The sequence below is a fragment of the Crotalus tigris genome, unplaced genomic scaffold (genome assembly GCF_016545835.1).
Source record: "Crotalus tigris isolate CLP2741 ecotype Arizona unplaced genomic scaffold, ASM1654583v1 scf7180000024470.1849372, whole genome shotgun sequence".
Lineage (NCBI taxonomy): Eukaryota > Metazoa > Chordata > Lepidosauria > Squamata > Viperidae > Crotalus > Crotalus tigris.
The window spans coordinates 279757-304715 of NW_024100641.1; the positions used below are offsets into that span (position 1 = coordinate 279757).

General features: G+C 45.8%; 2 protein-coding genes across 2 annotated transcripts in view; both read left to right on the top strand.

Moving 5' to 3' along the window:
* The first annotated feature begins 1054 nt into the window (after positions 1-1054).
* On the top strand, positions 1055-9258 carry LOC120303428 (pyridoxal phosphate binding protein). The gene is made up of 8 exons (XM_039332955.1): positions 1055-1215; positions 2916-3023; positions 3778-3813; positions 4287-4362; positions 5266-5400; positions 5874-6016; positions 6117-6215; positions 7325-9258. Exons 1-8 carry the CDS (start codon positions 1120-1122, stop codon positions 7460-7462), a joined length of 831 nt encoding a protein of 276 aa, XP_039188889.1. The 5' UTR covers positions 1055-1119; the 3' UTR covers positions 7463-9258.
* A 7636-nt stretch (positions 9259-16894) lies between these two features.
* Positions 16895-24959, top strand: part of ADGRA2 (adhesion G protein-coupled receptor A2) — an 88815-nt gene continuing 80750 nt past the window's right edge. Inside the window, exon 1 of the mRNA XM_039332949.1 lies at positions 16895-17903. Coding sequence (XP_039188883.1) covers positions 17671-17903 — 233 coding nt within the window. The 5' untranslated portion in view covers positions 16895-17670. The remainder of the gene's footprint in view (positions 17904-24959) is intronic.

A 24959-nucleotide genomic window follows, 5' to 3' on the forward strand; every position in this document is an offset into this window, starting at 1 on the left:
TTCCAATATCTCAGGGGCTGCCACAAAGAGGCAGTCAAGCTCTTCTCCAAAACACCTGAAGGCAGGACAAGAAGCAACGGATGGAAATTAACCAAAGAGAGAAGCAACCTAGAACTAAGGAGAAATTTTCTGACAGTTAGAACAATTCATCAATGGAACAACCTGCCTCCAGAAGCTATGAATGCCCCAACACTGGAAGATTTTAAGAAGAGATGACAACCATTTGTTTGAAGTGGTAGGATTTCCTGCCTGAGCAGGGGGTTGGATTGATGACCTCCCAAGCTCCCTTCCAACTCTATCATCCTCATCATCATCACCACCATCACTTGTGCACCCTTTAAGGAAAAGATGGAAGAGTCAGGATCAGAAAAAGGAAAGGAGGCGAGGTTGTGGTGCAGGAATACAAGCTAATTTGAGGGCTAATCCACACCGAAGCTCCATTTCCATCTGTCCTGTTTGACATCGTTCGCTTCCTAGAGATTAAAATGGATGCCCTGAAACTTGAGCTGGCCACAAACAAGGAGTGTATATCGGAGGTGGTGACTCTTTGAGAGCTGCATGCAACGAAATTTCATTTTGATGTATGCCGATTGGTGTACATTCAAAGTGACAATAAAGTTATTATCATCATATTATATTAGGGAAGGTGAAGATGGATTGCAACCCTGTGTTGCAATAAGGATTTGACACTAGGACCCGGACTGCAACCGTCAACCTGAATCCTCCTCACAACCCCGCCAGGTGCGGCGCTCCTCGTGCACACGTGTTCTCCACCCACTCGCCCGCCCGTCTCTTCGGCACAAGCATCCCACGCGCCTCTCCAGCTTTCTCGGCACCTGCTAGTGGTGCGCATGCGTGCCCCAGCCTCCACGGCTCCCTCTTCCTTTCCCCGCTTCGCCCTTCCCGACCTTTCCAAAATGGCCGACGACGAGGGCCCCGTCAGCTGTGCTAGCCCCGCCTCTTTCCGGCCTCTCCTCCCAATCCCGCGGGCCAGGCGAGCGCGGCCTCGAGCGGCGATTGGCTCCCGTGTGTGTGGCGGAAGCTGGCGCAGGCGGGAGGGGGGTGGGATCCCGGCGGGGGCTGCGCGCAGAGGAAGAAGACGAGGAGGCCCGGCGAGGAATGTGGAGAACCGGCATGGCTGCTGGGGAAGGCCTGCCGCAGATGCTCCGGGCGGTCCGGGAGCAAGTGCAGCAGGCGGCGGCCCGGAGGCCTCAGGTGCTGTCCCGGGGCTGGGGTGGAGGACAAGGCCCGCCGGGGCCCACGCTCGGCACGGGCATCGCTGAACGGCTCTGCGCTCGGACTTCGCGCGGGGTCCTTCGGGCTCTTCCGCGGCCGGAGTGGCCGGACTGCCCGCGGAGCGCCGACGGACGCCTTCCGGGGCTTGGGGACTACAACTCCCATATTCTTCAGAGGCCGCCCTGGCTGGGAGGCGTAGTCCCCGCGCCTCTGGAGCTCCTCGGGCAGCGAAAGGCGGAAAAAAAATCTGATTTTTCAAAAGGCTTTTTTCCCCCTTTTTTGTAGACGCAACTGCCTTCATCCCGGGGCGGGTGGAGAGAAGGACGTCATTGCAAATATAATATCTTTATTTATTTATCCGCTTTGGATCGCCGCCCCTCTGACTTTGGCGGGGCGCCAGAGGGCTTGCAATACAATAGATAAAAATGCACAATCTAAATTTAAAAGCAAAACAAAAAGCTAATAATAGGTGTTATTAGGATGTTATTATTTACTATTAATGTTAGTACTATTTTTATTATTATTATTATTTAATATATTGTAAAACGTGATGGCTATTGCTGGTCTACAACCATAATAAAGTTTATTATTATTATTATTATTAGGTGTTATTCTTAGCTGCATGTTTGCCACAAAACAGAAGGTATTCAATGGCACACCATAAAAATGCTTTAAAGTATATTATCCTTAGCTTTCAATAGAATGCGTAAAAGACGCGATAATAGAAGTAAATAAGTTGATAGGTGTATTATTATGAATTGATTAGCTGCGTGGAGAATGGGTAGGCTGAGGTCAGAGTTAAATCAGGTGATGGGCAGAGAAGGTAGCCAACCTGCCTTCTTGCTGCCTTTTCCCCCCAATTCATTCCAATTTAAATCTAATATCCGCCTAGCCATTCTGTGCATCTGATGAAGCGAACAACAGTTCTCAAAAGCTTTTGCCTTTTAGTTCAATTTGTTAGTAGGAAAAGGAGCTCCCAGGCATCTCCTGAGTTTTTAATCCCAAACTGAACTCTCCAATAATAGATTGCATGGTGTGTAGTCGGACTTGTCCCAAGTGAAAGGGTTGAGTCATGTAAAGATGCAAAATCCTTTTGCCTATGAAAGCGTCCATTTGGATTTTAATGCATTCTTTTAAGGTGAAATAAAACTGTGATGTTCACGTGTTATTCATCCCTGCAATTAGATAAAGTGAATAAAGGAAATCCTTGACAACCTGTTTGTATCCAGCAGGCTTGAGAAATCCTAGAGATGGGGGAGCCCATAAGATGGGCTGTGTGTAAAATACTGGTCTGTTCTCCCGTGTTTTAATTTTATTTGTATTATTTGTGATTAACTGTTGTTTAAATTAACTGGTTGCTTATTGTATGCCCAGAGATGGGTAGCTATGTAAATCTAATAAATAATAAATTTGCCTCATTCCAGGAATATGTAAACTTGTCCTCTCCATGTCTCTTGGATTGTGTCTGTCAAAATCCATGGACAACATGAATGCCAATGAATAAAGCTTGTGCTTTATTGTGAAGCACAATATATGAAGAGGAACCAGGTTGCCCTCCTTTTGTTTGCTTGATATGTTGATGGGTCTTTAGTGATTGCTTTCCACATCCCACTTATCAAGCTGTGAGAAAACTTGTATAGACTTAATCATCATCTTCTTCTTTTTCTTTGCAAATACAGACCTTACCTACCACGCCACCTCGTTTAGTGGCTGTCAGTAAAACCAAACCAGCAGAAATGGTCATTGAGGCTTACAACCATGGGCAGCGTAGCTTTGGAGAAAACTATGTGAGTACCTGGCTTAATCTTAAGGTCGAAAGACAGGAAAGGAGCCTCCCGGATGCCCAGCCTAATTGATTCTCCATCAATTTGACTTGGAACTTGCCAGTTAATGTTAAATCAGGCTACACGTTCCTGAAGCAAAGAAAGTTAAACGTGCTAACATGAGATCCCTGAATTGTTTCAAGTAAGGTTGCTGGGACTCTCTTATTTTTCAGCTGCTTGAAGTATATACATATGCTCATTCACTGTATCTTTCAGAAGAATGCAACCTTTTCTGAAAAAGGTTGAGGTTGTAAAAGCAGTTAAAATAGATATGAGTACTTTCCAACAGCTATGAGAATCTTCTTATGCTGCAGATGGATCAGAGATCTTTATATAATCTTTCATTTTGTGATTTACCTAGTAGTGTTGATACACATAGGAAATGTATGTGTATCTTTCATTATATGATTTATCTACCACTAAATAGTGGTGTTGATATATATGCAAAGTTAATTTGTTTTTATAACCCTAATAAATGTATTTAAGCAAATAGGGTAGGGCACCACACTTCTGTTGAATGTATATGTACAAAGATAGTAATGTTTATTCAGGACAAATAAGCAGGTGGTGACACTGCACAGTTTGGGCAGAAGTTTCTTCTCTTTCCTGTAACTTTTCCTAATCCTTTTTTTTCTTGCAATGTCAATTATGACAGCCTGCATGAAGTAAATGAAAGTAAACTTTGAAATCTTAATTGGATGTTTTTTATTTTCTATAGGTTCAAGAATTATTAGAAAAGGCATCAGATTCCAGTGTAAGTAGGGGTCTGTGTATTTCTTAGATAAAAATTTCAAGTGGTCAGTATTCTGAGCAGTATAGAACATATCATTGTTGGAATAAATTGGCCACTCATTTGTTCTGCAGAAGATTCCTCTCTATTTAAATTTTGCAACTTGGTCTAGGTCTAAATAAGAGACTAGTTTGAACGACGTAGTTCTTTGTCTTTGAGAGCCCTAGTAATTTGAAACAATTTTCTCATCTGGAATGCTCTGGAAACTCGTCAGGGTTATTAGCAACAGTAATTAGGTAAAGTTAAACATGCATGAATAACAAGAATATCCATTTTTTTAAAGAAGTTGGTTGACATTTGTGCCTTTGTTTGAAAATCGGAATTGTTTGATGACTTTTAATCCTATGTATCTCTATATAGCAGTTTTGATGGATAAATATAAAATAATGCCATTTAGTTTCAAGCCAGAATGTCACATTTCCTTGTCTCTATCTTAGATTCTTTCTTCATGTCCGGAGATTAAATGGCATTTTATTGGCCATCTGCAGAAGAGTAATGTCAACAAGCTAATCGGTAATTATATTTGCTTTTAGTACTGATTTAGGAGACTGGGTAGGGAAAAATTTACTATAGCAAGAAAGGCTTGATGTGATATGTTCAAGTTAAATGAATGTCTCACTTTGCTTTGGAATTTCAGATTATGATGTATATATTTATTTTTTAGTTGAATTTATGTACCACCCATCACTATTAAGTGACTGTTTATAAATTATCTGAATGAGGGGAGGGGGTTAAATAAAGCATAGGACGTTTGTGATCAGATTGTACTGGGCAAGGAACAGGCCACTCTCTCCTTTATTCTGTGAATGTCTTCCAATTTTAAGAATGGATGCTTTATTGTATTTAATTATTTTGTGTCATCTATGTAAATGGTGCTTAATAAATGACTAATATGACAGGTCTATCCAAGGGATTTCTAGAATTGAGGCAAGAAAACGGAGGTCATGGGAAAATGAATAGAATCATGAACAGGCATGGAACAAACATGCAGCCAATTCACTAATCTAATTGATATATTTTAAGTATCAGCGGGAGCAAACCCTCTTCATTTTTCATAACTTATTAACCACTTACTGTTGAATTTCGGAATAATAAAGTAAGTTTTTCAGCAGCATGGTTGGTTGTAGAATTTTGGAAGTTGAAGTCCACACGTCTTAAAGTTGCCACGATTGAGAAACATTGGTCTAGTGCAGGAGTAGGCAACCTTGGCTCTTTTATGACTTGCGGACTTCAACTCCCAGAATTCCTGAGCCAGCCATGCTGAGGGGAAAGGGAGAGGTTTCCATGCTGAGCCATGCTAGCTCAGGAATTCTGGGAGTTGAAGTCTGCGAGTCATAAAAGAGCCAAGGTTGCCTACCCCTGATCTAGTGCATATCACAAATGATATTTGCTAAGACCCTTTTTTATTTGTTTCAGTGGTGCCAAACCTCTTTATGGTGGAAACAGTGGACTCCATTAAACTGGCGGATAAGGTGAACAGTACTTGGCAAAAAAAGAACTCTTCTGAAAAGTTAAAGATCATGGTGCAAGTAAACACCAGTGGAGAAACGAGTAAGTAGACGAGGTGTTGTACTTCCACACACGAACATGACTGAGTCATGCTAAGGTTTTGGCTGGTTTTTCCGTTTGAGTATAAAGTCAAGAAGCTCATTTTTGAGAACTTGTGATGCACACATTCAGTGGGTGGAGAAGAGTGATATCGACACTTTGCAGTTTGGCAGGATATCTGTAAAAGACCTTACAATGTTTGGATTTGAAACCACTTGGAAAACCTACACCCCAACAACTTAACTTATGGGCTTCCCTTTACAAATACCACACCAGTTGCGCTAAAGTAGCTAAATGGCCAGCAAATGGTCCCAATGTCATTTCTCCATGAGTATGGAGAAATAGAATTTATGATTTCGTTAGTCTTGGACAAAGAATCGTGCCATAATTGTGAAATGCATCTACAGTTCGCCAGGGGTGTCTTCCTGTAAAGGACTTCATCCACAGAAAGTGCAATGATATGTTCTCTGTTATAGGTAAACATGGGCTTCCGCCTGGGGAACTGATCACAACGGTGGAACACATCCTTCAGAAATGTCCCAACCTAGAATTTGTTGGCTTGATGACAATTGGAAGCTTTGGGCACGATCTCAGTAAGGGTCCCAATCCCGACTTCCAGGTGGGTGAAATTTTGAGAGATAATACTGGTAGGAAAACCTTGGCTTTTAAGGAAGAGATTGACCTATGTTCTTTTTCCACTCCCCTACCTCTTTCTCCAGCTGTTAATATCTCTGCGTCAAGAATTGTGTGAAAAGCTCAATATCCCTATTGAAAAGATTGAGTTGAGCATGGGGATGTCTACAGACTTTCAACATGCAGTAAGTCTGTCACTTTCACCAAAGATTATAAGAAACCTTTTGATGTTGCCATCTCGCCCATTGAAGGAAGCTACTGAAGGGTCTAGATCAGGGGTAGGCAACCTTGGCTGCCAGCATAGCTGGCTCAGGAATTCTGGGAGTTGAAGTCCATGAGTCATAAAAGAGCCAAGGTTGCCTACCCCTGGTCTAGATCATCTTTCCTAACCTAATACCTTCCTAATGTGTCAAGCTATAAATGAATGAACTTATTTCCAGCTAAGTGGAATGGTTTATCTACTCCACTGTTATCTAAGGAATAGTTAAACAGTGGACTAGTGGATCTAGACCAGACATGTCAAACCCGCGATGTCACGTGACATCGTGCAACGTATCGGAGCTTTTTCCCCTTTGCCGGCACTGGGTTGGGTGCGATTTCCTCGTGATGCATCCGGCCCGTGGGCTGGCAGTTTGACACCCCTGATCTAAACAGTAGCAAGTTCTTTGTCTGTGGATTTATTCAAGGACAAGCCAAGCACCAACTGCTGGACCTTTTTACCCAGAACTGTTATCAACTGAACTTGGATGTTTTTTTGGGGGAGGGATGTAAAGCATGTGATTTACCTCAGAACCTAAATTATGGTGGCTTCCATTATGGCTTGTCTTCACCAGGCTAGATTAGAGGGAGGCATAGTTCAAAGACAGCAAATCTTCATATTCAGAAGATTAATAGGCATCTCCTATTAGAAGGCCTAGATAGAAAGTTCTGAGATCTTAGTGGGTAACTGCTGTAAAGTACTGGCTAGATGCATTAGATCTGTTTCTATAAATCAACTTGTATGGATTCAAGAGTTTTGATTCATTCGTTTTGATTGGCTTAGGTGTTTGCTGCTATTGCCATTTGATCAGTGGGACCTGTGAGGCAGTTCTATTCCACTAGTTGCCTAAAACCAATGTTTCTGCCCCCTAGCAAATGATAGGTGTACTTCAGAACCCAGACTTCTGACTTGTCAAGGTTGAGGATCCCTGTTCTTGCTCCATATTCCTAGCTAAGGAGAAGGAGGTTCCTTCAGTTCGTGTCATGTATGCCGCTCCTGAAAGTAGTTCTTTCTCTCACTTTTAACTCTGCCCAGATTGAAGTTGGATCTACCAATGTCAGAATCGGAAGCACAATCTTCGGAGAACGCAGCTACCCTAACAAGCCCACTAGCGACAAAACCCATAAGGAGGTCAAAGACAGATTGGAGAATTTGACTCTGAAGGAGAACTAGTAGCAGAGGCCCAAGGGATTCCCTCTGTTGGAGAGAATCTGCTTGGATAGCCAGGCCCTCGACTCTTTCTTTGTCCTGATGACAGTGGAGCACTAGCAGGTACATGGCAGGGGTGACAAGGACTTCAGCACCTGTACCTTTATTCTTGTATATCCATTGAGGTTGCATTTATAGAAAAAACAAAACAAAGCAGCAGCACTTGTGATTGACTTCGGTACTTTAACTGCAGTGACTTTAAATAACTACACTGGATAACTTTTTGACTTCAGCCCGACTAGGTCTGGGCAGAACACCCATTTCCAGGAGTGACCATGATGCATTTGTAATCAGAGGTTCTGGTTTGCTTCCCTTTGAAGCAAGGTTGCCTTAGGGAAAGGTTATTCCCCACCCTCCCACTCTCAAAAGCTTGTATGAGTCAACTTCTGCGTTTCGTGTGAATCAACACACCTTTGCTGTCTTTAATCTTTCCTGTAGCATTTCAGAAAACAGGCTCAGATTGGATGGTGTGCTGAGTAGTCCCAACAGGGGAACGATAGATAGGGATCCCAGTGAACATCAAACCTATCCCTGGATCTGAGATTTGTTGGAAGAGATTGCAGCTGATATTGTTCTCCGATTATTACCACTGCCGACACTGATGACTAGCTGTTTGCTGTACTATTTGCTCTATAATGTAGTCCTGGTTTTTTTTCTTTCTTTCTTTATTTGGATCGAGTAAAATTTGGAGCGATTATGATAAGGAAGCAGGATGACTCTGCTTGTAAAATGCCAAGAAACCCGCTGGCTCTACTGCCAACGTGCAGGGTGATCTCTTAACCGTGCTGTGCCTGATCCCTATATGAGAAATGGGGCCAACCTACCTCACGTGGCAAATAGAGGGAGGGGGGGCTCGGTGCGAAACCTCCCCCCTCGTTATCATCATTCCATAGGAAAGGCTGTGCAGCTGCAGAATGAAGCAGCTTTCAGTGTCTGCCTAACCGAAGGCCAAGCAAGATCTTGCAGCCAGCCATGATTTGCTCACTTGTGCGTCTGCGTGCACACGCACACAAGATGAGACAGAGATGGAATTGCAAGATTGGAAGTGGCACGTATGCAAAGAATGGTTTTCCCGGACAAGCTATGGAATTTCTGCATTTTAATGCAAAGCCCAGTCTTTCCAGCTTTGGGGTCTGGAGAGTTAGTAAATGGTGACGGGTTGTATCCCCCCTCTGTATATACATTGTACACCACCCACCCACCCCGCATCTTTAAAAAGTACACCTTGACCAAAATCTTGTTGAAACAGAAAGCACTGCTAAAGATCCATCAGAATATTCAGCCTTCCTTCTGCAAGTTGGTGAAAATGTTTACAGTGGAATCTGTTTTGTAACTCACATGTTGACAATCTACTTGAAAGCCTGGCCTCACGCTGTAAGTGATCTTGGCAGAAATATGTGTTAATTTAAAAAAAAAAATCTCTGCTTTTTTCCTTTGTAACAAAATGCTTCTAGCGCTGTGCATCTCTGGGATAATTTAATGATGTATCTTTGAGCCCATTGTCCTATAAAACACATGCTTGACTCGTAGAAGGCTCCAGATTTAACCCCAGCACCCCTAAATAAAAGGGTAGCAGATTATGGGTCTGAATTCTACTTGACATTTTCAACGCCCAGTAGCAATTGTAGAATATGTTGGACTTATCAGATGAGATTCTTTATCCAGGTAAAAGCCAGTTTCCTTCATTTGTAATTTTGGGAGTCACTTGATTGTTCACATCTTGGATGCCATTTATGTGCCATTAAAGCTCTCACATCTGATTGACCGTTTGTAAACTTCAATTGGGCGAAACGTTCATAGGGTGACAGTTTTTTGAGTCCACGTACCTCCAGCAGGCTATCTTACAGAATGTATCCAGGATCCAGGATTCCCAGGGGATTGAAGTTTGACAAAATTGTGGCCCCTTCAGTGCTGCTGTGGACAACTGCAATCACATCGTTATTTCCAGTGCTCCCTGCGAGCTTCCTACAAGGAAAGTCAATGGAGAAGCCAGCAGGATGTCAAATATCACTGATGCTCCCACTGCCACTCCCTCATGGTCATTCTGTTTCTGTGTTTAGGGAAAGAAATATCTCTCAAATGGTGACCCAACAGGGTTGTCTGGTTCTAATATATAGCTGCAAGGTACAGAACATACTTCTAGCCAGTCTTTTACAGCACAGGTACAATGCTAAATGCAATCCAAACTGACCTGTCCCGGTCCCTGAGCTCTTTTCTTTGTCTTAAGAATAAAACTAGTTGCGAATCAAAATACCGTGCTGATTACTAAGCTATTAAAGATATATATATTTTTCCGTTTTCCGTCCTGTGTTGGTGTGGATGCTTCGAGCAGAGAGTCACATGCATCAGCTCGGACTTTTCTTGCCACAAGAACGTTTCGTTTTGGTGTCTGGTGAGAACAGTGTAACTGTTCAGAAAGTCTATTACTGGACTAAGGGGGGAATCTGGGGGTTGCGTGTTGCTCCAGTGACAGGACCAAGCTGGGTTGACATGGAGAAGGTGTGCAAGCAGGTGGCACTTTTGAAGAGTGCCAAGAAAAAGTAATGGATCTTCAGGTGCCTGGCGCTGTTAAGACCGGTGCAAAAAGATGGCTTGCAAGCATCCTTTTCATAGACCTTTGAGGTCATACCTCTAAGACCTTGAGTGAAAAATAACGAAGGAGCAATAGGGTGCCTTAAACCTTGCGTTTTCTCCTTAACTTCACTGTCCATCCCCTAAAGTGGTGTCCTGGGCTCGCCACATATATTGTGTGAGTGTGGGCAGGTTATACAAGGTTCAGAAGCTCACAAATAATGCATCCACCTGCCCCACAGGTTTTTAGTGTGGGAGCAAAGTACACATAGTCCTCAACTTAATGACCCCAGTTGGGATCAGAATTTCCACTATTAAGCAAGGAAGTGATTTAAGTGAGTGATGCTCAAGTTGACGACCTTGAAGGAAATTGCTGCCGTTGTTGAAGTGAATCATTTGGTTGTTAAGTGAACCCAACTTCCCCCATTGATTTTGCTTTTTGGAAGCTGGCTGGGAAGATCGCAAATGATGGACGTACATACATACCGGTCGCCAAGCCCCCAAATTTTGATCACGTAACCATTGGAGAGGGTTGTAAGTATGAGGACAAGTGGTAAGACACTTTTTTCCAGGGCTGATGCAATTTCAAACAGTTGCTAAAAGAATAGTTGTAAGTCAAGGACCGCCTGCACAATCTCTCAAGAAATCAAGCTGTTAAGCTCAAGAGTTCTTTCCTTTTTGAAATTTCTTTGTAAGAAAGCAATCGTCCTTAGAACTTCAAATTGAACGGTGATACTTTCCCATTCTTCTCCAGATTTCAAAGGAGAACATGTGTATGCTTGTATTCTTGTGTGGTGTGCTCTTGCGTGCATGTGTATAAAAATCCTGGGAAATTAGAATGAGACTGTAGGTGGCACCATTTGTTCATTCTCAAAGAGCAAGAATGCAGAGTTCTTTATGGTCAACCTTGTGTTTCTGCTTCAGGAAGTGGAAGTGTGTCAGAAAATTTAATTTCGGGTTTGCTTTTTTAAAAAAGTGTTTGTTGTTCACTGTGTAGACTGTTTATCAGTGATAAACACTTTTAACATCCCAAACTGGTATATTAGGGAATTTGCTTTACCACAAATGCCCTAAATGCTAGAGGAGATCAACCCTGACTGCTCTTTAGAAGGCCAGACCCTGAAATTGAAACTCAAGTACTTTGGCCACCTAATGAGAAGGAAGGACTCACTGGAGAAAAGTCTAATGCTGGGAAAGATGGAAGGCAATAGAAGAAGGAGACGACAGAGAATGAGGTGGCTGGATGGAGTCACTGAAGCAGCAGGCGTGAACTTAAATGGACTCCAGAAGATGGTAGAGGACAGGAAGGCCTGGAGGAACATTGTCCATGGGGTTGCGATGGGTCGGACACGACTTCGCAACTAACAACAAAAACTGGAAAGCTAAAAACCATGAAGGTATTCTTCAAATATCTTATAAACAGAGGCACAGAATCAAAATCACGTGAAGTATTAGTTCCAATTTATAAAACCTTAGTAAGACTACACCTGGAATACTACGTGCAGATTTGCTCACCATGTTACAAAAAGAAATGTTGAGACTTTGGAAAAAGTGCAGGGAACAGCAACTAAGATGATTAAAGACCTGGAGACTAAAGCATAACAAAGAATGGTTGCAGGAACTGGGCATGGCCAATCTAGGAAAAGGGCTAAGGATGACATGATAGCAGTATTCCAGTATTTGAGGGGCTGCCACAAAGAAGAGGGGGTCAACTTATTTTCCAAAGCATTAAAGGGCAAGGCAAGAAACAATGGATGGAAACTAATCAGGGAGAGAAGCAATCTGAAATTAAGGAGAAACTTCCTAACAATGAGAACAATTAACCAGTGGAACAGCTTGCCTTCAGAAATTGTGGATGCTTCATCACTGGAGGTTTTTAAGAAGAAACTGAACAGTCACTTGTCTGAAATGGTGTAGGATCTCTTGCTTGAACAGAGGGTTGGACTAGAAGAACTCCAAGGTTCCTTCCAGCTCTATTCTGAGTAGAAATATTGGATTTTCAAAGCAACATCCTTCTTGCAGCTGTGGAATGATGCATTTGTTGGTATATTGAGAGCAATAGGTTACTGAATTGGAAGTAATAGTTCTGTAGAGATCCCATTCCCTGCTTTATTTTTTATAACAACCCAGTGAGCTAGATTGGTGGATCCATTAGTCTCCGGCGAAGTTCATAGTAAAGTAGGAATCTGAACCCAGGTCATGGATGTTAATTGGACACCATAACTATTATGTTAGACCAGTGGTTCTCAACCTGTGGGTCGGGACCCCATTTGTGGTCGAACGACCATTTCATGGGGGTCGCCAAACAACGCAGTCCGCCATTTTTTCCCCTTTTCCTTAGCTGTGCTACTCCCTTTTATTCTATTGGCTTTTGAAAGCCAATAGAATAGACACTCTTGAAAGCCAATAGGAATTGTCCAGGCTGTCTCTGCCCTGCTGAGCCCGCCAAAAGTCCCATTCTGCAAACGGTGCTGCACCAGTTGAGTAGTCCTCGACTTACGACCGGTTGAGTAGTCCTCGACTGACGACCGGTTGGGGGTCGCGGCATTAAAAAGGTTGAGAACCACTGTGTTAGAGGCAGGCGACATGTTGCCCTCCGGATGTTCTGAACTACAGCTCCATCCAGAATGGGTTTGTGAGATTTGTATTTCAAAATATCCAGAAGTCCTCAAATGGATCATCCTTGCATTACCAAAACAAGAGTTCTATTGAAGCAGCCAAAAAAACTAATGCAGTCCTAGATTGCATCAACAGAAGTTCTCCATATATTCTCCAAAGCTCCTGAAGGCAGGACAAGAAGCAACGGATGGAAACTAATCAAGGAGAGAAGCAACCTAGAACTAAGGAGAAACTTCCTGACAGTTAGAACAATTAACCAGTGGAACAACCTGCCTCCAGAAGCGGTGAATGCTCCAACACTGGAAGTTTTTAAGAAGAGACTGGACAGCCCTTTGTCTGAAATGGTACAGGGTTTCCTGCCTGAGCAGGGGGTTGGACTTGATGACCTCCAAGGTCTCTTCCAACTTTAGTATTAGTATTAATATAAGTAAATAAATAAACACAATTGTTTTGAGAAAGAATATAGAGAGTCTCTGTTTTTGAAATTAGATAGACAGATAGCAATTGTTTTGAAGAGAGGAATATATAGGGAGAGTTTCACCCTCTTGCTTTTGAGAAAGGAGAGAGAAAGAAAAGAGAAAAAGAAAGAAAAGGAAGAGAAAGAAAAAGAAAGAATGAGAAAGAAGGAAGGAAGAAAGAAAAAGAAAGAAAGAAAGAAAGAAAGAAAGAAAGAAAGAAAGAAAGAAAAGATTGCTTCAAGGAGAGAGAGGAATATAGAGAGAGAATCTCAACCTCTCTGCTTTTGACCACATCCAGGAAACAAAAAAAAAAGTGATTATTCCAGTTGTTGGATTAGACCGAGAAAAATTCCTTGGGAGTTTAATTTCTTCAGGTTTCAAGAAAGTACTTTGTCTGCCTTCGGCATGGAAATAGAGAAACTGTTTATTCAGTAGCTATTAGATTTCCTCTAGGAAAGCCACGCTGAAGCTGTTTTTATTGGCGGTAAGTTAGAAGGATTTGGGCTGTAATTCTCACAGGGACAGTCAAAACCTGTGCTCGGGCAGTGCTATTTCCAACTACTAGTAAATAGGGGCTCACGTAACAGAATACTCCTCCCCTCCCAAAGCAAAAAGGAAATCTGGTATTGCGGGGGGGGGGGGCACTCTTGTCCCCTCAGGCAGATGATAAATGCCAAGAGGCCACTGTGAGGCTGTACTTTCTGCTTTCCAGAGAATCGGAGCAAGGGGAAAATCGGGTCTGGCCCCATCCATCACCCAGGGACAGGACAGCTGTTGCCATTCATATTTGTACCTCCCCTTCCCTTTCATTTTCTTCTCTTTTTTTACGTTGCAAATCTATTAGCAGAGAGGGTTCCCTTTCCATCAGTGTGTTTTGGTTAGGAATTGCAAGCCCTTTTTCTCTAGATCAGTGGTTCTCAAACTTTTTATACCGGTGACCCCGGTCATAAGGACACGCCGCGCATGCGTGGCGGCGCCCCCGTGCGCGGCGGCACCCCCATGCATGCCGTGCATGCGTGGCGGCGTCCCCATGCGCAGTGCCCCCATGCGCGGTGTCGCCAGCTGAGAAAAAAAATGGCGGATCGCGTTGTTTGGCGACCCCCGTGAAATGGTCATTCGACCCCAAATGGGGTCGCGACCCACAGGTTGAGAACCGCTGCTCTAGATTTAGGTGGTGTGTTTAATGGCAGGGAGAAACCTTATGCCACAAAGTTTCTCCCTGCAGAGGATAATAATAATAATAATAATAATAATAATAATAATAATAATAATGGATCTTGGAGGTCATCTAGTCCAACCCCCTGCTCAGGTAGGAAACCCTAAACCATTTCGGACAAATGGCTGTCCAGTCTCTTCTTAAAAACTTCCAGTGTTGGAGCATTCACAACTTCTGGAGGCAGGTGGTTCCACTGGTTAATTGTTCTAACTGTCAGGAAGTTTCTCCTTAGTTCTAGGTTGCTTCTCTCTTTGGTTAGTTTCCCTCCGTTGCTTCTTGTCCTGCCTTCAGACAGGACCACAGCTGAGCCCAAAATTTATGTGGCTAAGCGGAAACATTTGTCAAGGGTCTTTCGCCCCATTTTACGACTTTCCCTGCCACAGCTGTTAAGTGGATCATTGCCTTCGTTTAAATTAGTAACACAGTTGCTAAATGAATCCGCCTTTCCCCCTCCTTCACTTTGCTTGTCAGAAGGTCGCAAGAGGGGAGCCCATGACCCCGAGACACTGCGACCGTCGTAAGTGTGAGCCAATTGCTAAGCCTCTGAATTTTGATCACATGGCCACAGAGATGCTGCAAAGGTTATAAACGTGAAAAACGGTCACAAGGTACTTTTTTTCAGCGCCGTTGTAACTTTGAATGGCCACTAAGTGAACTGATGTAAGTCAAGGACTGCGTGTATCTGGAAAGATGGGGTGATTCCCCCCTCCCCCCAGGCAAAGTAACCCAATTACAAATGATTAATTCCCCTGCATGGCACAGCACAGTCCTCGTTGCCGTCTTTTCCGGGAGCGGAACTTGGTATGTGAATACACCCAGCATGGTTTCTGACCAGCTTAGCTTGGAGCAAGGCAAGCCCTTGGTAATTGGGTTGACAGATGTTATGACAGCATCAGGTTAGGTCACCTTTCTGTTTACCTTCATCAAAGAACGGTTCCGAAGGCCTGGAATTGTGTTTCCCTGGGACAGACAGGAGAGCATTTGGAAGGAGTTGAAAGCAATCCGGTCTATATATGCCCCTTTGGGAAGCTGTGTTTGAACTAAGACGTGGCTCTCAGATTTCATACTTCCATCTACTTCAGATCTGTGGAAGGTTGACTTGTTTTGAGACTTAAAGGAAACAGTGCAGCTGAGTGGAGTCTGGATGGTTTGGGGTGGGGGATGTGTGGACATTTGGGAGATAGCCTGTCCGAACCAACATCTAGGATCCGGAGCCAGGAAAGGTCAGACTTGACTTGTAAGAACAGTTTGGTCTAGTGTTTAAAGCAGTGGTTCTCAACCTGTGGGTCGGGACCCCATTTGGGGTCGAACGACCATTTCATGGGGGTCGCCAAACCATGCTGTCCACCATTTTGTTCCCTTTTCCCTAGCTGTCGTACTCCCTCTTATTGGTGGCCACACCCACTTGGGGGTCACCACAACATGGGGAACTGTATTATGGGGTCACGGCATTAGAAAGGTTGAGAACCACTGGTTTAAAGTATCAGGCTACAAAGAAGGAGATTGTGAGTTCAAGTCCCTCCTTAGCCATGAAAGCCAGCTGGGGGACTTTGGGCCAGTCGCTCTCATTCAGCCCCCTGGCAGGGGTGTTGTCATGGGGAAAATAGGAGGAGGAAGATGTGTTTGGTAGGTTCACCGCCTTGAGTCATTTGTAGAACAAATAATAAAGACAGGATACAAATACATAAATAAAAATAATTCCTCGTGAGGTCATTTAGACAGGAAAGGGCACAGATCTGTTACTTTGGGTTAGACTGTGTTTCGAACAGTTTATGGGACATAAGCATCTAACTGAGTTTCACCACTGACCCACCTGGTTGTACTTCTAAGTCGGGTGGATTGTGATCCATCAAAACTCCCGCAATAATATGTGCATAACAGTGTTTAGGTTCCACTGTTGTCACTTCCAACTCATGTCATTCAAATGAACTGGAGAAGGTCACTATTCTGGGGCTGTAAAGCACTGTGAAGCGGTATATAAATCTAGCGCTACTGCTGCTATCTTATTTGCCCACCAGCTAGGGCAGGGGTGTCAAACTCAATTTCACTGAGGGCCACATCAGCATTGTTGTTGCCCTTGGGGGGCCGGGTGGGTGTGGCCAGAGTGGGTGCTGCCTACTGGGTGGGCGTGGATGGAGCGGGTGTGGCCTACTGGGTGGGCGTAGCCAGTTCTACATCATTCGTGTCAAGGGTGCCTGTGGGGGCCTGGGCAGGAGTGGGACAGATCTGAGGGTCTCTGGCAGAAGGGGGGGGGGAACTGAGGCAAGCGCCAAGGCATGGTGCATTTCTTCATTCCTCACAAAGGGTGACACCTCTCCAGCATGCACCGAGAGGGCAGGGCCAACACGGCAGGGGCTGGTTCCTGGCTGTTTCCAGATGGCCTTGTGGAGCTAAGACTGAATGTGTTTTAGCACAGAGGGCCACCACAAAATTGTACATTGGCTCCCGGCCGGCCTGGGCCAGGGCCAAGGCAGAGGGGGCCGTTCCCTCCCTGTTTCCAGGATGGCTTCGCGGGCCACATGAAACCACTTCATGGGGTGCATCACCCCCCTGCCTTGTGTTTGACATATCTGAGCTAGGGGACCAGCAACCAAAATCCACCACAGAGCCTAGCCCAGAACCCACAGCTAAATCCGAAGAAGACCCACGTGCGAGTCAGGCCAGCCCCTTCGGAGGGCATCTCGTGGAGGGGGGGGGGAATCTTCCCTCAGCCAGTCCCGAAGGCTCTTTCCAATTTCTCTTCCCGGAGCTGCGCTCAAGGCCAGATCGCGAAAGACAAGCGCCGTTCAAGCAAGCGACGGGGAGGCAGCCTCAACCGCTGGGCAAAAACTCCCGAGGATCCAGCCGAGGGGGGACTTCTCGACTCTCCGCCGTTAACCTCCCCACCCCTCCGGGGCTCCGCTTCCCACCCGAGCCCGCACGCCCTCCGCGGCTCCAGGGCCGAGAGCCAGCGCCGAAGCGGGAGGCGCTAGGGCCCGGCCGTGGCCGAGCCCCGGGCCGGCCAGGCGGGCGATCGAGGGGAGGGACCCGTCTGACGGCAGCCCCAGCCGCCAGATCCAACCCTCGCCGAGCAGCTCCGGCTGCCGGACATCCTCGTCCCGCGCGCGCGCGACGCTCCCGCCCGGCCATGCAAGGCGCAGCCCCGGCGGGCACAGCCCAGCTCCGGGCAGGCGAAGCGGCTCGGCCGGGGCTGCCTTCGGGGCCAGCCTGAGGGGCCCCTGGGAGCCGCCTCCGCCCGACCTGCCCGGGTCCCCGGGGCGCTGCGGACGGCGAAGGCTGCGCGGCCAGCGGGCGAGGATGGGCTGAGGATGGGCCGGCAGCCTGCGCCGTCGAGGATGCTCTGGACCGGCGCCCTGCTCCTGCTGGCCGCGCTGGGGGGCGCGGGCGGGGCGCGCAGTTGCCCCCTCCAGCTGCGCGGCTGCAAGTGCGTGGGCGAGAGGCCGAAGGGGCTGGCCCCGGCCAGGAAGCGGGTCAGCTGCAGCGGCGAGGAGCTGAGGGAGCCGCCGGCGCCGCGTTTGCTGCCCAACGACACCGTCACTCTGTGAGTCGCGCGGGCCAGGCTTGGGAACTGGGGGGGGGGCTGGGCGGCAGGGGATGGTTGGGTGGGAAAAGGCTAGGGGGCGGGGTGGGGCGGCCTATTTTGCGCTCTGCACTCTGCGCGCGCTCAGAGGTTACCCGCGCAAGCTGAGCCTAACCCCCGCGCTTTGCAGCCCTCGAAGCGGTTTGCGCGCTCTGCACGTGCCCAGAGGCTTATGGGCCGCAGCTTCCCTGTTCTGCAAAGCCGGGACTCGAAGGGGTGGGGAGGGGGCGGTTTTCAGCAGAGCCACCGGCCCCGCGCCGACGGACAGCGCGCCGGACTCGGATCGCGAGAGCCGCTGCTAGTGGCCGTCGTACAAGGCTCATTCCCCGCTCAGTGGATTAGTTGCTAGAGACGCAGGATGCAGCCTGCAGAAAGGCACCTTGGTTAGATTTGCCCGGCACGTTAACACGGGCGCCGCATCCCGCTGGTTGTGGGAATCGGCCGATCTAACACAATAGTCCTAATGCGCTTTGCTTGGCTAATACGCTGCGTGACACGTAGGGGGTCTTGATTTGGATCAATGCTAGAAGATTCTAGAATAGATTTAGGGCTTAATAAATTGTGCCAAACTGTCCCTTAAGTAATCCGCTTGTGTGCAAGAAAGCCCCGTCTCTTTCCTAGGACTTGGAAACCCACTGTAAGCTCATGGGAGTTGTAGTCCAAAACCGCTGGAGATCGCCTCAGCTTAGAAATGGACTCGAGTATTTATGACTTCGATGCCGTTTTATCCCATGTGTCAAGCTCTGCCTTAAGCGCAGATGTTAAGGAGTTTGAATTGGGGAGGGGGGTGGCCCTACGGAAGGCTGTACACGTGTCTTCACATTAAAATGCAGCTGGCCAGCTTTGCAGTGTTGAAGGGGAAGAGGGAATTCGGTTCTGTGAATCCTAGACATTTATCCCCAGCCTGGCTGAAGATTTGAGTGAGAAGGGGAATCTGTCCCTGAAGAAGTCGAAGTAAGCGGAGGCACCCCTATTTGAAGAGTTAACATAATTAGTCCCGATTTGCATGCTTTCATTTTCCATTCCATTCAACGGTTGGCTGCTGCCCCTGAGTTCTGCGCAGGCGTCTAAAATCTGCCCACTTAGGCTATTTTGTGCATCTTTGGAAGTCAATCTAATCCACCAATGCTGCGATCTTTTACATTTTTATTGAAAGTTTCTTATAAGTCATAAAAACCAGCATAAGTAAATAAAAAGCAATGCAAAAAGAAAGACTAAGAGAAAAAAAGCAAAAGTGCAGGAAAATATAGAAAGAAATAGAAGTGTCTGATTTCCTTTGCAGCAAATATAAGTACAATCACAAAAGTCTCTTTATGGCTACCAAAGAAAGCTCACTCTTTTCTATAATCCAGTATTTTTTCCTACTCAGCAGAATCACAAACCATAAGTTCATTTTCTCTCAGTTTTATGCAAAACGTCTACTGTATAAGGGGTTTCCACTCAGCCATAAATGTGGATATTGCTGTTGTTTTTCTCTAATCAAAAACACTAATGCCATTGTGAATGTGTTTCTCAGAGATATTTTCCCAGTACAGCAAATGAACAGTGTTTGGCAGATTGTTACTCTACGCATGTGCCAAAAGGCACTGGATTGCTGCACGTTGCAAAGTGTGTGTGGGGTGTGTGTGTGGCTGTGGGGGTCTGAGGTCTGGAGGGGAGACATCTGGGCTGAGTGAAACAAGTTTCTAGCCTGAGAAAGGTTACAATGATTGCTTGTCATGAATGAGTTGGCTTAATAGAACTGGAAACATTGTAGCCCTGGTTTGCATGAAAGAATTTAAGAAAAACAAAACTGGCTAGGCTAGGGAAATGGTAAAACGTTAAATATCTTTTCAGTTCATTATGAGAATTACAGATATGAGCGTATATATATAGGTGATATATAATATTGCTCAATATTACAGCAATCAGCAACACAATTTTAAATATCTTTTCTTAATTCTTGAAAGCTCTTATTTCTCATTATGTGTTCCAACTGTATTAGATTTTGCTCTCAATGTATTAATTAATAAATTAGAAGGAAAATAAAATACAACTTGAAGGGGCTGGTGTAAGTTGGCTGGGGCATGCCAACTTCACTCAGACTAGAGCTGGAAGAGACCTTGGAGGTCTTCTAGTCTAACCCCCTGCTCAAATTGTATAGGAGACCTATACAATTTGAGACGAATGGCTGTCCATTCTCTTAAAAACCTTCAGTGATGAAGAACCCACAATGTCTGAAGGCAAGCTGTTCCATTGGTTGATTGTTCTCACTGTTAGGAAGTTTCTACTTAATTCCAGGTTGCTTCTCTCCTTGATTACTTTCCATCCATTGTTGCTTGCCTTGCCTTCTAGTGCTTTGGAGAAGAGGTTGACCCCTTCTTCTTTGTACTCAAATACTGGAATCCTGCTATCATGTCCCCCCTAGTCCTTCTTCATTGTATTTAATGGTTGGTCTGTGAAAGGAAAAGGTTAGCATCCTGGATGCTTTTTCCATTGATCCAGAGTTGGCAAAATGTGGCCTTCCAGATGTTATTCAGCTCCAACTCTGCATTTCTCTCTGTTGATTATGCTGGCTTTGATTGATGGAAATTGGAGTGCAATTTCTTAATCTAAACTGGCATGCAGTACCCACCTCTCAGGAACAGAGGACTCTGCATGTATTCAGAGATATTCTGACACAGTTCCATATGTGCTTTGCTGAAGTTTGGGTCCAGTTCCAACCCTGTAGTCTGATCTTCTCTGAGAAAAGTTTAAAAACACATTTTTTAAATATCTAGATATATGTAACTTAGCCTTCTGCCCGTAAAAGTAATTTGATTTTGCTGGCAGGTTTTGAAGAGGATGAGCCATATCCTGAGTCATTCTTTGATGATACATAGGCTTGGATGCTGAGATGATTTTTACCGTTTTATGGTGTCTCTACTGTTTATCTTTAATATAATGTGCAGAGAATTTATTTTTGAGTTGATTATAACTTGCAGGAGTTACTGAGTGGAACGGGCCAGCTCTGATAGAAGCATGCAGTCTCAGAATAAATTAAGGAAATATATCAATGGACAAATGTTCACAAATGTAGGATATATATATATATATAGCAGTCTGCACATGAGCTAATCCTAGCTCAGTGATGGCGAACCTTTTACAGACCGGGTGCCCAAACTGCAATCCCAAACGCACTTATGCATTGTCGGGTGCCGGGTGGGTGTCGCCCATTGGGTGGGCATGGCTGTGGTGGTAACGGCAGACTGGGTGGGACTAAAAAGTTCAATCAATCAATTCCAACTTTGCAAGATCTTTCCCCCCCCCCCAGAAGTTGAAATTGATTGATTGAACCTCTTTTTTTTTTTTTTTGCACACAGCGGTGGAGGCCTAAAGCAAAAAGGTTTTATAAAACCCGGCTGAAGGCCTAGGACTGGGGCGACGGTGTGCGTGCCCACAGATAGGGCTCTGCGTGCTGCCTCTGGCATCCGTGCCATAGGTTCGCCACCACTGTCCTAGCTCATTGGACAGTCTCTGTCCTATTAGGTAAAGCTCAGCACAGAATTTTGAGGGACAATGAGAGTTATTTCAGCCATCTGATGTGGCTAAGAGTTAATGTGAAACTCCCCAGTCGCAGTGTGATGTCTTAATTATTTTATACCACTCCCAGTTAAAGGAAATGTAGCTCCCTCTCTACCCATCCACCCCTTGACATTTCTGTATATTTATATTTCTTTATAGTATATATTTTTTCTTTATATTTTTTTTCCCCATGTTCACTTTTTTGGGGTGTGAGGCAAATCCCCACTATGTGCTGTTAACCCTTTGGATGATCCCATTTTGATAAATAACAGGCATTCTGTAAGTGGATTTTTTCCCCTTAATGTATAATAGAAGTGGCGATCCTAAGACTGGATGTAAATGTCCCCCATTTCTGAACGGTCTTGTTCGGCTCCCCAAACTCTCTCCTTGTTTGCTACTACAATTCACTACCGATAGTCTTTTTTTCGTTTAGTGACCGTTCTACGTTACAATGGCACAGAAGACGAATGACTTATGCCCACTTTGCACGCTTATGACCATTATAGCATATCCATGGTCACATGATCAAAATTCGGACGCTGGGCAACTGGCATGTACTTATGACTGTTGCAGTGTCCCTGGGGGGGGAGGTGTCACATGATTCTCTTTTGAGATCACGTGACCAGCAAAGTCAATGGGGAAGCCGGATTCACTTCGCGACCGTGTTACTAACTTAAAAACTACACAGGTTCACTTAACAACCGGTGGCAAGAAAGGTCGTAAAATGGGGGCAAAGCTCACTTAACCATGTCTTGCTTAGCCATGGAAATTTTGGGGCACGGTTGTGCTTGTAAGTCGAGGACAACCTGTGTTACAGTTTCAATGTCAGCCTAACCCAGTGGTGGCAAACCTGTGGCACGGGTGCCAGAGGTGGCACGCAGAGCCCTCTCTGTGGGCACGCGCACCATCACCCCAGTCCTAGGCCTTCAGCTGGGTTTTATGAAACCTTTTCGCTTTAGGCCCCTGCTGCTGTGTGCAAAAAAAAAAAAAAAAAAAGGTTCAATCAATTTCAACTTCTGGGGGAAAAAAAAAAGATCTCGCAAAGTTGGAATTGATTGATTGAACTTTTTAGTCCCACCCAGTCTGCCGTTACCACCACAGCCACGCCCAGCCAATGGGCCACACCCAGCCAATGGGCCACACCCACCCAGCACCCAATGATACATAAGTGGGCTTTGGGTTGCTGTTTGGGCACTCGGTCTCTAAAAGGTTCGCCATCACTGGCCTAACCATCTTGGGTTGGAACGAGAGGAAAGGTCAACCATTGCATTTTAAACGTTTAATAATGGAGCCTTGCGCTATCCCAGAGCTGTGCCTGAAGCTCTTGCACTGTGCTTAAAGATGACACTTTTATGGGTTGGCTCCCTCCCTTTTTGAAATCTGAGGATTGTGTATAATCCAAGTCCAAAGAACACGATTCTGCTTTTTGCAAAAAAAAAAAAAAAAGGGAAGGCCGGGGAGGGGCAGGCAAGCCTCTTTTCATAAAACGCAAACCGTTGTGCCAATTTTCTTTTCATGGAGGAAAGAGAGCTTATGCCAGCAAGTCCCCCCCTTGTGGGCTTATTTTCAGTGCATTTCTAACCTTTAAGGGAAACATCACAGCTGACTTCTGGCACCAGACGGCAAACTCAGCTTGATGCATGGAAAGTTAATACATTCAGGAGCAAAACTTGGAAAGGGGGGGGGGGGTAGAGAGAGAGAGACATTCCTGAATTTCTTGCAGCTTGCTAATGAGGCCGCAGGATTCAAACAAGGCTCCAACTTATATAGTGGAATGTTGTCACGGAGTCTGTAAAATTGGATCCTGGCTCAACGGGACATCCAGCAATATCTTCCTGAAATAAAGAAGGCTCTCCGTGCCAGATGTGATGTAAAGCTTGCTTAAGAATAGGGCTGCAGCTCAACCCTTGCCATTGTTTCTGCACAAGGTTGCATGGCCTGGAGCAGTGCCCCCCCCCAACCTTTTGGGCACCATTGACCCTGTGGAGAGAGGTTTTTCCATGAACTGGAAGAGCCAGGGGTTTTGCGTGCTGCCTGCATCCCACGGATGGGGCTTTGCTTGTTTGCACGGACTAGTTTCTGGCATGGTGTGGACCAGTGCTGGTCCACAGATCGAGGGTTGGAGACCCCCGGCCTGGAACATAGCGCTTAGAAAGCACAGTGGACTCCCCCTTCAGACGGTCAAGTTCAGCTCTGCTTCTGGTTCTTTGTTGCTTCAGGTCCTTCTTTTTCATTGCATCTTTCCAGCAGAAAGTCCTTCCAAACTGTTGGGGAAAGTTTAGCTCGTCAAGGAGCATTTCTGCAGATGAGTTACAGAACGACAGTGATGGAAGGGACTCTGGAGGTCTTCTAGTCCAACCCACTGCTCCTATACCATTCCAGACAAGTTGGCTGCCCTGTCTCGTCTTAAAAACCTCCAGCAATGGAACACTCACAGCTTCTGAAGGCAAGCCATTCCAAGGATGACTTGTTCTCCCTGTCATAAAATTTGGTTGCTTCTCTCCTTGATTAGTTTCCACCCATTGTTTCTTGTCTTGCCTTAGGGTGCTTTGGAAAAAATAGGTTGACCCTCCTCTTCTTTGTGGTAGCCCCGCAAATATTGGGGGCTAGCAGGTCACCTTTTCACAAACAAAAAAGCTGTTTAGCTTTAAGACTGTATTACTACTCCAGAATTTGCCTTGCAATTTTTCAAGTTTCCCCCCTTTGTTTTATTTTGTAGTTGTTCTTGGGGTTTTGTTTTGTTTTTTTGTCTCATTTGCAGGATGGTGGAGAAAGACTTTTTAATTTCTGTTCAAGATGGTTTGGGACTGACTCTTGTAAAGTGGCAAAGGATACCATTCCTGGGCGTGTTTTCTGTTGCATCCTCTCAGCCTCCAGCTTCTCTGGCTGTTCACGTTTTTCCACCTGAAAACTGTGTTATTGCTTTGGGTTTAATGGAAGTATAGGAGGTCAAGGAGGCAGGAGGGAGAAGCATTATTATGAAATTGCCATATTTTATTTATCTATCTCAGTGATGCTGAACCTTTTAGAGACAGAGTGCCTAAACTGCAACCCAAAATCCACTTATATATCGCCGGGTGCTGGGTGGGTATGGCCCGCTGAGTGGGTGTGGTCCACTGGATGGGCGTGGCTACGGTGGTCATGGCAGATGGGTTGGTGTGGCCAGGGTGGACGTGGCCAGCTCCATGTTGCTCCTGGGGAGAGATGCCTGTGGGGGCTGGGCAGGGTTGGGGGAGATCCAGGGGGTCTCTGGTGGATGGGGTGGTGGGCAGGAGGCTCGTCCTGTGGGGTGAGGCGAGGCAAGATGAGGCAGGGTGGGGCGGGGGTGCCATTGTCGCAGAGCCAGGCGAGGCAGGGGCCAGGGTGGCTGCTGCCTGACACTATCGGCCCCCGCACACAGAGGCCAGCGAGCGCATGGGTGCTGGGATTCATCCAGCCATGTGGGACCTCGGGGAGTTAGTGGGCGGCCGGTTG

Coding starts and splice junctions, on each gene's coding strand:
- LOC120303428 (XM_039332955.1), top strand. CDS start 1,120: ATGTGGAGAACCGGCATGGCTGCTGGGGAAGGCCTGCCGCAGATGCTC. Junction 1,216..2,915: donor CGGCGGCCCGGAGGCCTCAG/GTGCTGTCCCGG, acceptor TTGCAAATACAG/ACCTTACCTACCACGCCACC. Junction 4,363..5,265: donor TAATGTCAACAAGCTAATCG/GTAATTATATTT, acceptor TATTTGTTTCAG/TGGTGCCAAACCTCTTTATG.